The sequence below is a fragment of the Oryx dammah genome, unplaced genomic scaffold, assembly GCF_014754425.2.
Source record: "Oryx dammah isolate SB20612 unplaced genomic scaffold, SCBI_Odam_1.1 HiC_scaffold_1, whole genome shotgun sequence".
In the NCBI taxonomy this organism is placed as follows: Eukaryota; Metazoa; Chordata; class Mammalia; order Artiodactyla; family Bovidae; genus Oryx; species Oryx dammah.
This window is the reverse complement of record NW_024070185.1, coordinates 73,418,608-73,431,726: the sequence shown is the minus strand read 5'-3', so window position 1 is coordinate 73,431,726 and position 13,119 is coordinate 73,418,608. Positions and strand designations below refer to the sequence as shown.

The following is a 13,119-nucleotide window of genomic DNA, read 5'->3' as shown; positions in this document are numbered from 1 at the left end:
TATCCTGTTTACACTCAATTTGCATTTTGAAAGGGGCCAAAAAGCTACTGTTAGAGGCTTACAGTGTTTCTGAAATTCAAAAATAAGCTGCTTTATTTCTTAATTTACTTTTTATCGAAGTGATAGGTGTGTATAATTGAAATAGTACCTCAGGGCTTTTAGAGCCTCCTTGGTGGCTCAGATGGTAAAGAATATGGCAGGCCACAGTTTATGGGGTCGCAAAGAGTCAGATATGACTCAGTGACTAACACTTTGACTTCTTAGGGCTTTTAGTGAGAAAATAGTTCCATTTGCCCTCTTCTACCTTCTTACTTCCCACAACCATTTTTAACTCTTGGCATTTACCTTTGTAGCTGAATATCATGCTTATAATGTCATATTTTGATTTTTTTTTAGAAAAAGTTTTAAACATTAACTGTTGACTTTAGTGGAAGATGATTTCTCTCTGTTCCCCACAACATGTACACAGTCTTCTTTCTCTGGGTTTTCAGTATAGTTATATGACAACTTTTGGTCAAATCATTTCAATGTTTACATTATCTTTACATCAGTATTGCTCATAGACAAAAAATAACTTTAATTTCTTATGTAATTTTGATGATTCTCTGCAGCAATTGCTTAATTTCTTTCTTTTGCCTAGTTTTCTGTGTAACTTTTGCTTCCTCATCCTGTATCGTTCCAATAAGTGTAAAAATTCTCCCTTTCCCCCTACTTGCTGATATTTTCCCTGAGGCCCTTCTCTCTCTTGTTCTCATGGTTTTCTGCACAGTGATTGTACTGGGAGTTCTTTCATCTTTATACTGAGAGTTCTGGGTCATATTTTTCAGAAACATGTTTTCCTTCTCATAGTTTAGAACCTTGTTTTAATGGAGTACTTCGGGTAACTTGCTAAGAAAGGGTACACAGAGGTAAATTTTTGAGAGTTTGCTTGTGTAAGCAATGTCTCTTACCTCTTTTTTTTTTTTTTGAAGGTTTTAGTTGTTTATTCTGAAATATAAAAAAAGTCATGAGTCCTACGACCCAGAGTTTACATACGCATGTTAACAAATTGTTTTGTTTCATAGAATTTGTGCGTCTTTTTTAATGTATACATGAAATATTTTTTATGTTAAGGTTTTAGAAAAAAAACTTTTTTAAAAATATAGTTAAGAGGTAGTTACATTCAGAATCTGTCCATGAGAGCCATGCCCTCCTACAGGGTATCTTCCCAACCCAGGGATCGAACCCAGGTCTCCCGGATTACAGGCAGATTCTTTACTGTCTGAGTCACCAGGGAAGCCCAACAGTTATTAGGATAAATTAAGAAACTTAGAGGAGATTAAAAGAGATGAGGCATGGTAAGTACATAGGCAGGTTGCAGATGTTTGCCAAGAGAGAGTGTTCAGTTCAGTTCAGTTGTTGAGTCGTCTCCGACTCTTTGCAGCCCGATTGTCTGCAGCACGCCAGGCCTTCCTGTCTATCACCGACTCCTGGAGTTTACTCAAACTCACGTCCATTGAGTCGGTGATGTCATCCAACCATCTCATCCTTTCTCATCCCCATACCTCCCGCCCTCAATCTTTCCCAGCATCAGGGTCTTTTCAAATGTCAGTTCTTCACATCAGGTGGCCAAAGTATTGGAGTTTCAGCTTCAGCATCAGTCCTTTAATGAATATTCAGGACTGATTTCCTTTAGGATGGACTGGTTGGATCTCCTTGCAGTCCAAGGGACTCGCAAGTGTGTTCTCCAATACCATAGTTCAAAAGCATCAGTTCTTCGGCACTCAGCTTTCTTTATAGTCCAGCCCTTACATCCATACATGACTACTAGAAAAACCATATCTTTGACTAGACAGACCTTCGTTGGCAGAGTAATGACTCTGCTTTTTAATATGCTGGCTAGGTTGGTCATAACTTTTTTACCAAGGAGCAAGTGTCTTTTAATTTCATGGCTGTAGTCACCATCTGCAGTGATTTTAGAGCCCCCCAAAATAAAATCTGTCACTGTTTCCATTGTTTCCCCATATATTTGCCATGAAGTGATGGGACCAGATGTCATGATCTTCGTTTTCTGGATGTTGAGTTTTAAGCCAACTTTTTCATGCCTCTCTTTCACTTTGATCAACAGGCTCTTTAGTTCTCCTTCACTTTCTGCCATAAGGGTGGTGTCATCTGCATATCTGAGGTGATTGATATTTCTCCTGGCAATCTTGATTCCAGCTTGTGCTTCATCCAGCCCAGCGTTTCTCATGATGTACTCTGCATAGAAGTTAAAATATCAGGGTGACAGTATACAGCCTTGACGTACTCCTTTTCCTATTTGGAACCAGTCTGTTGTTCCATGTCCAGTTCTTAACTGTTGCTTCCTGACCTGCATACAGATTTCTCAAGAGGCAGGTCAGGTGGTCTGGTATTCCCGTCTCTTTCAGAATTTTCCACTGTTTATTGTGATCCACACAGTCAAAGGCTTTGGCATAGTCAATAAAGTAGAAATAGATGTTTTTCTGACATCTCTTGCTTTTCGATGACCCAACAGATGTTGGCAATTTGATCTCTGGTTCCTCTGCCTTTTCTAAAACCAGCTTGAACATCTGGAAGTTCACGGTTCACGTATTGCTGAAGCCTGGCTTGGAGAATTTTGAGCATCACTTTACTAGCGTGTGAGATGAGTGCAATTATGCGGTAGTTTGATCATTCTTTGGCATTGCCTTTCTTTGGGATTGGAATGAAAACTGACCTTTTCCAGTCCTGTGGCCACTGCTGAGTTTTCCAAATTTGCTGGCATATTGAGTGCAGCACTTTCACAGCATCATCTTTTAGGATTTGAAATAGCTCAACTGGAATTCCATCACCTCCATTAGCTTTGTTAGTAGTGATGTTTCCTAAGGCCCACTTGACTTTCCATTCCAGGATGTCTGGCTCTAGGTGAGTGATCATACCATCGTGATTATCTGGGTCGTGAAGATCTTTTTTGTACAATTCTTCTGTGTCTTCTTCCACCTCTTCTTAGTATCTTCTGCTTCTGTTAGGTCCATACCATTTCTGTCCTTAATTGTGCCCATCTTTGCATGAAGTTTTCCCTTGGTATCTCTAATTTTCTTGAAGAGATCTCTATTCTTTCCCATTCTATTGTTTTCCTCTATTTCTTTGCATTGATCACTGAAGAAGGCTTTCTTATCTCTCCTTGCTATTCTTTGGAACTCTGCATTCAAATGAGTATATCTTTCCTTTTCTCCTTTGCCTTTCATATCTCTTCTTTTCACAGCTATTTGTAAGGCCTCCTCAGACAACCATTTTGCCTTTTTGCATTTCTTTTTCTTGGGGATGGTCTGATCCCTGCATCCTGTATAACGTCACGAACCTCTGTCCATAGTTCTTCAGGCACTCTATCAGATCTAATCCCTTGAATATATTTGTCACTTCCACTGTATAATCGTAAGGGATTTGGTTTAGGTCATACCTGAATGGTCTGGTGGTTTTGCTTATTTTCTTCAATTTAAGTCTGAATTTGGCAATAAGGGGTTCATGAACTGAGCCACAGTCAGCTCCCAGTCTTGTTTTTGCTGACTGTATAGAGCTTCTTTATCTTTGGCTGCAAAGGATATAATCAGTCTGACTTTAGTATTGACCTTCTGGTGATGTCCGTGTATAGAATCTTCTCTTGTGTTGTTGGAAGAGGGTTTTTGCTATGACCAGTGCCTTCTCTTGGCAAAACTCTATTAGCCTTTGCCCTGCTTCATTTAGTACTCCAAGGCCAAATTTGCCTGTTACTTCAGATATTTCTTGACTTCCTACTTTTGCATTCCAGCCCCCTGTAATGAAAAGGACATCTTTTTGGGTTGTTAGTTCTTCAAAGTCTACAAATTAAAAGTCTTCATAGAACTATTCAACTTCAGCTTCTTCAGCATTACTGGTCAGAGCATAGACTTGGATTACTTTAATATTGAATGGTTTGCACTGGAAATGAACAGAGATCATTCTGTCGTCTTTGAGATTGCATCCAAGTACTGCATTTCGGACTCTTTTGTTGACTATGATGGCTGCTCCATTTCTTCTAAGGGATTCCTGCCCACAGTAGTAGATTTAAAAGTCATCTGAGTTAAATTCACCCTTTCCAGTCCAGTTTAGTTCGCTGATTCCTAGAATGTTGACATTCACTGTTTCCATCTCCTGTTTGAGCACTTTCAATTTGCCTTGATTCATGAACCTAACATTCCAGGTTCCTATCCAATATTGCTCTTTACATCATCGAACTTTACTTCCATTATCAGTCACATCCACAACTGGGTGTTATTTTTGCTTTAGTTCTATCTCTTCATTCTTTCTGGAGTTATTTCTCCACTGATCTCCGGTAGCATATTGGGCACCCACTGACCTGGGGAGTTCATCTTTCAGTGTCCTATCTTTTTACCTTTTCATACTTTTCATGGGATTCTCAAGACAAGAATACTGAAGTGGTTTGCCATTCCCTTCTCAGTTCTTGTTAGAACTCTACACCGTACCCATCCATCCTGGGTGGCCCTACACGGCATGGCTCATAGTTACATTGAGTTAGACAAGCATATGGTCCATGTGATCAGATTGGTTAGTTTTCTGTGATTGTGGTTTTCAGTCTCCCTGCCCTCTGATGGAGAAAGGTAAGAGGCTTATGGAAGCTTCTTGATGAGAGAGACTGACTAAGGGGAAAACTGGGTCTTGTTCTGATGGGCGGAACCACGCTCAGTAAATCTTTAATCCAATTTTCTGTTGATGGGTAGGAGTGTGTTAAGAAGGCCAGGAACAGAGACTTAGGGTGATATTTTAAAGAAAGTTACCACTTCCACCATTAATATAGTAGGCTAAATTTCATGCCTAGCTCCCAAACTGTGTATGCAGCAAGGGCATGCTCAGCTTTTTGTTGAGAAATTATGCATAAACTGAGGGAGGGGGTGGGGATGGGATAATGGGTAAGGTAGTTGGTTCATTATTCAGTCAGTCTGTAGTTCTTACACATAGAAATTGAATCCCCTAAAATAGGGAAACTGGGATGATAGTGCAAGTTACTTTTTTCCTGAATTGTTTTTATTGTTGTTGGTGTGTTAAATCGAAGCATAGTTGATTTACACTGATGTGTTATTTTCAGGTTATGGCAAAGTGATGCTGTTTTCTTTTTCTCTCCTTTCCTCCCAGCCTCCCTGTTTCCCCCTCTCTCTCGTTCTCTCTCTATATATTTATATATATGTGTTCAGTTCAGTTCAGTCGCTCAGTCGTGTCCGACTCTTTGTGACCCCATGAATCGCAGCACACCAGGCCTCCCTGTCCATCACCAACTCTTGGAGTTCACTCAAACTCACGTCCATCGAGTCGGTGATGCCATCCAGCCATCTCATCCTCAATCGTCTCCCCTTTTCCTCCTGCCCCCAATCCCTCCCAGCATCAGAGTCTTTTCCAGTGAGTCAACTCTTCGCATGAGGTGGCCAAAGTACTGGAGTTTCAGCTTTAGCATCCTTTCTTCCAAAGAACACCCAGGGCTGATCTCCTTCAGAATGGACTGGTTAGATCTCCTTGCAGTCCAAGGGACTCTCAAGAGTCTCCTCCAACACCACAGTTCAAAAGCATCAATTCTTCGGCGCTCAGCTTTCTTCACAGTCCAACTCTCGCATCTATACATGACCACTGGAAAAACCATAGCCTTGACTAGATGGACCTTTGTTGGCAAAGTAATGTCTCTGCTTTTGAATATGCTATCTAGGTTGATCATAACTTTCCTTCCAAGGAGTAAGCGTCTTTTAATTTCATGGCTGCAGTCACCATCTGCAGTGATTTTGAAGCCCCAAAAAATAAAGTCTGACACTATTTCCACTGTTTCCCCATATATTTCCCACAAAGTGATGGGACCAGATGCCATGATCTTCGTTTTCTGAATGTTGAGCTTTAAGCCAGCTTTTTCACTCTCCTCTTCACTCTCATCAAGAGGCTTTTTAGTTCCTCTTCACTTTCTGCCATAAGGGTGGTGTCATTTGCATATCTGAGGTTATTGATATATACCTTGTGTATATCATACCCACCTTGTGTAATTAGGTTTCATTTTTATCTGTTCTTCTTGGTTTCCAAGCTGATCCATTCTCTTTGCAGCTTCTTAAATTTAACGTTTTTCTTCTGCTATTACTTTTTTCATTCTCTGTGTCTTTTGGGGTTATGTACCTTTTTTATTCCTTTATTATTGTCACTTCAGTGAGGTTTCTAGAAAGAGTGGAAATAAACTCATGCTTTCCTCCACATTTAATTGGTTAGATATGAGGAGTGAGTGAGGCTTTCATTGTGGGTTGCCCTTTTAGGATTCTGTCTTCACTGACTTGGTGGAGAATATAAAAAGAAGGGCAGGTTTGTTAGGATGGAGTTAGAGACTGGATGAAGCAGACCATCAGTTTGGGATGTACTAATTTTGAAGTTCTTTGGGACATACAAGTGGAGATGTACAGTGTATGTACTGGGATTTGTGATTCTGAACTTCAACTTTGAGGTTTTGGCTATGGTTATAGATTTGGAAATTGCAGTGGTAATTGAAGCCATATATGAAAATATGACTACTTAGGAAAAGCAGGTAGACTAGGAAGAGTAAGCAACAGTTAGAACTGGACATGGAACAACAACAGACTGGTTCCAAACAGGAAAAGGAGTACGTCAAGGCTGTGTATTGTCACCCTGCTGATTTAACTTATATGCAGAGTACATCATGAGAAACTCTGGACTGGAAGAAACACAAGCTGGAATCCAGATTGCCAGGAGAAATATCAATAACCTAAGATATGCAGATGACACCACCCTTATGGCAGAAAGTGAAGAGGAACTAAAAAAAACTTCTTGATGAAAGTGAAAGTAGAGAGTGAAAAAGTTGGCCTAAAGCTCAACATTCAGAAAACGAAGATTATGGCATCTGGTCCCATCACTTCATGGGAAATAGATGGGGAAACAGTGGAAACAGTGTCAGACTTTATTTTGGGGGGCTCCAAAATCACTGCAGATGGTGACTGCAGCCATGAAATTAAAAGACGCTTACTCCTTGGAAGGAAAGTTATGACCAACCTAGACAGCATATTGAAAAGCAGAGACATTACTTTGCCAACAAAGGTCCGTCTAGTCAAGGCTATGGTTTTTCCAGTGGTCATGTATGGATGTGAGAGTTGGACTGTGAAGAAGGCTGAGCACCAAAGAATTGATGCTTTTGAACTGTGGTGTTGGAGAAGACTCTTGAGAGTCCCTTGGACTGCAAGGAGATCCAACCAGTCCATTCTGAAGGAGATCAGCCCTGGGATTTCTTTGGAAGGAACGATGCTAAAGCTGAAACTCCAGTACTTTGGCCACCTCATGCGAAGAGTTGACTCATTGGAAAAGACTTTGATGCTGGGAGGGATTGGGGGCAGGAGGAAAAGGGGACGACAGAGGATGAGATGGCTGGATGGCATCACGGACTCGATGGATGTGAGTCTGAGTGAACTCCAGGAGTTGTTGATGTACAGGGAAGCCTGGCGTGCTGCGATTCATAGGGTCGCAAAGAGTCAGACATGACTGAGCGAGTGAACTGAACTGAAGAAGGGTAAAAAGTTGAGAAGAAAGCCATAGGGAACACTTAAAGTCCATAGGGTAAACAGAGAAGGGAACAACCAGAGAGATGAAAAGGGAAACCAGGAAGAATAGGGTTAGAAAAAGCAGTAGGAGTTTCAAGCAGATGAGTGGTTATTGTAGTTGGGAGCAGCCAAAAGCATGGAGATTAGGGTCAGAAAGGAGTCTGATTTTGGTCATAGGGATATCTGAGATGAGCTTCCAGTGGAAAGATGGGGATATAAGTTATGTTATAGCAAGTTAGAAGCAAATTAACTGAGACGTGAAGACAGCAAGTATAGGTGACTTAATGAAGCTTGGTAGTTAAAAGAAGATGAGGGTGATGTAGAAGGAAGAGGGCCATAGTAGCTGTGAAGAGCAGAGGGTAAGAGAAGGGTTTTTGTTTTTTCCTTTAAAAGATGGGAGTGATTTGAAACTGCTGTAGACTAAAGGTAAAGAGTGCAGAGAGTACCCATTGATTGGAGATAAGTCCTCTGGTCATTATAGTAAAATATGAAAAATAAGCAAAATATGGATTTTGAAAAGAAAAAAAACAGTATTTAGAAACATTAACTATTTCAACTATAGTGATCATAGAATATTTGAAAATTTAGTAAATTTGTGAGATATAAAATATACAGAAGTTGATTGCATTTCTGTATATCAGCACTAGCCAGTTCAAATATTCAGTGAAAACAGAGTTCTTGTTTATACAATATAAAAATTCTGGCCCCAACTTTTGTGGGGGAAAAATGATTTCCATTTTTTAATAAAGCAGAATCCTTTCAAAGCTTCCAGGAGAAATAAATTTGAGAAGATGGTAAAACATTGATTTTCCTGGGTAAGACTAACAGTTGATACCACTTCACAGTAGGTTTAAAACTGTATCACAAAAGAATTCTAGTATTCATCTGGAAATATAAACTTAGAGAAGTATATTCATTGAAGAAATTTTGGGAAGAATGTTGAACATATTAGCCCTAGAAATAGTGAAGCATTTAACAGAGGTTCGTAGTTTAAATCATTTTGGTAGTTAGCATCCAGTGCAACAGCAGTGCAAGAAATTGACCCTATTATTTATCAGAATTCAGTAGATGCTAATGAGACTGTCACAGAACCTACGAACAGGAAGAATTATTTAGCGTATGGTTTTGGGGCACCTACTTTAGAATAGGGGAGAAATGTCAGATCAGAGTCTTCTCTCATATTTTATAATCATAATTTCAGATATATATTTTAAGAATACAGATCTACTTAGGCAGTAATATATCAGACCTCCTATTACAGGATTTCCTGTGATTAGGGAGTAGACACCAAGGTTAAGGTCAACAAATTTCATTACTTGAGAGTTTAACTTAAATGAAACCTTTAAAAGCTAAAATAAATAGGTAGATTGGGAAAAAAAATTCTTTTTGGGAAACATGAACAGATAGAATATCTTGATCACATTAAAAAGCTTACAAATTGATAAGAAAGATGTGTGCCATTTCGTTCATATAAGTGAACAAATAGCATGAGTAAACAGTTAACAGAAGTATATGTCGTTAACAAACATGTATTAATAGAAAAGGTTAGACTAATCAGAGAACTTACTAAAAGTAGGGCATAATTTTCCACTCATTAGAGTTTTTAAATGACATCCAAAATTATTCAGTTTTGTTGATATAACAAAGGGAAAAGAGAATAAACACTGATCATGTCCCTGTGCTGTGTAACATATTGTTTCATCCCTTCATCAACTCTAGGAATTAGGCTTTTTTCTGGACTTTTAGTTGGCAAATTAGGGATTCAGAATAGCTTAGTTGACAAACTAGGGCCGTCTGTCTCCAAAGTCCATGGTTTTTCCATTCCCTATGATGCAGTTGTGATTGCTATTGTAGTTGTGTCTTTTTGGGAGAACATTTTGGTAGTGTGTCTAAAGAGCCTAGCCGTTTGTGTTCATTTTTCAATTCAGTAATTTCTGTTCTAGGAATCTATTCTGGGGGGGAGTATCCTGATAATAGAAAAAGCCTTACATCCAAGGCTATTCATTGAAGGATTATTTAGATGAGTGCAAAAATTAGAGGCAATATAAATGTCCATTAATATATTAAATAAGCTATGAAACATCCACTAGTAGAGAATATAATGTTAGAATAGAAAATGTTAAGTTATGTTGGTTATGTCATAGCATGATATAATGATAGGTGAAAACAGGGTATTAAATTTTACATAAGGTATAATTACAGGTATATAAATTAAACATGTTGGGGGAAAATACTAAAAGGTAACATATGAAATGCTAATTGTAGCTGTGTTTGGATGTTGGAAACTATGGGAAATTTTTGCTTTTCAAACTTTATTTATAATAGGAGTCACACCTATTAAGAGAATGGCTGTAGAAACTTGGACCCATTAGCTCTGAGAATCCCCTTCCACCTTGAGATCAACCTCTTGTCCTAGAACACACAGAATAGCCCAGGCTGTGTTGTGTTTGGATGGCCAGAGATGATGGGTCTGGATGACTCTCACTTCCTGTGAACCTCACCCTTTCAGGCTTTGAGGAATTAGGACAAAGTTTTAAAAGCACCCAAGTGGATTTCTTTTCTCATAGGCATTGAAGTGGCAGCAGCACCAAGGATTGCTTCCTCCTGGCATGACCATAGATTTGTTCAGAGGCAAAGCAGCTGTCAAAGATGTAGAAGAAGAAAAGTTTCCTACACAGCTGAGCAGGCATATTAAGGTAGGATCCTTGGACCGCCCAGTTGGTAATCACTTGCTGGGGACTCAGCGTATGCTTACTCAGCCTGGCCCTGTGCCAGTAGCTTGGGTTGGGGAGTAGAAGTCATTCTTCAGCTCTGACAACATTCATGGTTGCTGCTGGTGACCACTGAGGCCCCCCTGTGGCCCGGCAATGGCACACTTAGCTGCATTACCAAGTGGACATTCATTGAACACTACTGACCCATCATCTGCCCTTGGACTTTCTCCCAGGAACCCTACATTTGGAAAAACACTTTAGCTCTTAAGTTAAACCTGGGACTAAAAACCATGAACTCTCTTATGTAATTTTCCTGTTCAACAGTTGTGTTTTTGCCTGCTATATGTTTGGCAAAGGACCAGGCCTGGATTGGAAAGTGGGCTTCAGTGGTGTTTGAGGAAAATAGTTTTATCATCTTAATGGCTGGTTCTTGGTGTTTTTTTGCCCCCCCCCCCCCTTTTTTTTCTTTCTGAGACTTTTCTAGTAAAAAGCAAAATGAGGTAATTGTTGCAGTTCCCAGAATTATAACTGTATTTGCTACTTGACCATCTTCTTTTTATTCCTTTCTATTATAGTTTCTTTTTGGATTTGTGCTCTGATTGAGTTTATAGATTTAAAAATATTTCATAACATCTTTGGCTTAGTATTTTGAATTTGTCTTTTCTGGATTATATGTTCTGACTTGCATGTAAAGATATTTTTGAGCGGCACTTTTACTTACCTTGGCAAAAGCCTTGTGACAAATAGAAATCCATTAAATTATGCTGCTGGACTAAGATTTTCTGTTTTAAACACTTCCTTTTGGGCCATTTAAAATGAGACTCATAATAGAGCTTTTCTCTGTTCTCATCTGTCTAATGTACTGTAGTTTCCATCTGTTAATGGAAACATCAGTGCTGATAAATGCTTCGGATACATTTCCCAAGCATTTCTGTCAGCTCTAATTGGTTCTCTTAGAGTTAGTCAGTCACACATTATCACTTGTTTAGATGAAGGTCATAAAAAGAAACAGTGATAATAAAATTTGTTTAAAAAATAGTGTAGGAAAACAACTATTTTGAAAAAAATGAATTTTTCCCCCAGATTAAAAAAAAAAAAGGAACATATGCCATATTAAGTTAGTGTGAAAATTATGTTAACAGTGACTGATTCTGCTTACTGTTTGAGTTAACAGGATTATTTGTTCTAAGTCCGTTGCTAAAATAGTTTTTTTGTTTGCTTTTCTTTGGAAATACCAACGTCATTAAAAAAAAATCAAATTAGTTTCAATGGTGAACCTCAATGTTAAACTGGTTGGAGAGAATATATCAAGCATTTCTTTGTGTTCCAAATTCTGTAATATAGGCTCGCTATGACTGTGCTAGGGCCAAGCTCTCTAAAGATTAAAGTGGGAATTGTTTTAAGGCTACTAGATAAAAATGCATCTGTTTCATTGTTTCATTTGAAACAGTTTGGTCAGAAATCACATGTGGAGTGTGCTCGATTTTCTCCAGATGGTCAATATCTGGTTACTGGGTCTGTTGACGGATTCATTGAAGTATGGAACTTTACGACTGGAAAAATCAGAAAGGTAAAGTATTTTAAATATATAAATTTTTCTAGTAGGAGAATTATCTGTTATTGTTTTTAAGTTATTTGTTATAGTTGCAATTTAAATTTAGTTTTTGAATGGTTAAGATGTACATCTGATAAAACATTTTATAAAACAGAACAGTTATTCAGTAAAGGCTCTTGTTCCCCACTTTTGTCCCTCAGCCAGTCAATTCCCTTCTTTGGTGCAGCCAGAGTTACCAGTTTCTTGTGTAATCTTTATGGAATATTCTATGTGTATATGTAAGCAGTGGCTTATTGTTTATAGTCTAACCTTTTCGTAGTACTAATTGCATTTCTCTTATCATGAATGAAGTGGAATATGCTTATATGTGAAAAGCCACCAGTATTTCCTAGTCTGTGAAGTCTGTTCATATCCTTGGCCCATTTCTCTTTTGGACTACTTCTTAGTGATTAAGTAGCTCTTTGTAGTTTGAGGAAATCAACCTTGGTAATATGCATTGCAAATATTTTTCAGCTTTGATTTTTGTCTTTTGACTTAATGTATGGTTTTGCTTTGTACAGGTAACAGTTTTTTGTATCATCATATTTTATCCATCTTTTCTCCCACGATTTATTCAAATACTTCTATGTTTCTGTGTTTAGTTTTTGATCCATCTGGCATTTGATTAGGGTGATAAAATTGGCATAGATCTAGCTTAACTTTCCCAAATAGCTGTTTAGTGACTAACCACTGATTTAAAACGTAATCTTTATGATTACTAAATTCCACTCCACATATAGTGGATTTATGAGTGGTTTTCACTTTCTACATTGTATATTTCTTTACAGTTTGCCTTTTTTTTTTTTTAACCATGAAACAGTCTCACTTTATAATTAGAAAAAATAAAGATATTTCATTGTGAACAGTAATGGATGATAAAAGAAAAATAACAAGTACAATAATCAATACATGATTTTAGGAAAGGTAGCTGACTGTGGAAAAATGTTTCTCATGTCATACCATTAAATAAATTCAGATTTATTAAAGATGTACAATATGAAACTGTAGGGAAATTTTGCTGAGAAAGGATTAGTAAGCAAAAGATGTAGGCTGTTACATCTGTATTTTTTCTTTATTTGAATTGTGTAAAAAAGGTACTCCCAGTGTTACCAGTTGTTCATCAGGATAACGTGCATGACACTGCTATTTGCTTTGGAGATTTAATTAGCACAGTCTACCATTCTGCTTCCAGTAAGTTTGTAGAGACTTGGGGTAACTGGTGTTT

The 13,119-nt window shown here is 38.2% G+C and overlaps 1 protein-coding gene across 1 annotated transcript in view; it reads left to right on the top strand.

Annotated features, from left to right (window-relative positions):
* Positions 1-13,119, top strand: part of LOC120866152 (WD40 repeat-containing protein SMU1) — a 31,410-nt gene that overhangs the window by 7,173 nt on the left and 11,118 nt on the right. Inside the window, exons 5-6 of the mRNA XM_040243701.1 lie at positions 10,154-10,282; positions 11,751-11,870. Of these exons, the coding sequence (XP_040099635.1) occupies positions 10,154-10,282; positions 11,751-11,870 (249 nt within the window). The remainder of the gene's footprint in view (positions 1-10,153; positions 10,283-11,750; positions 11,871-13,119) is intronic.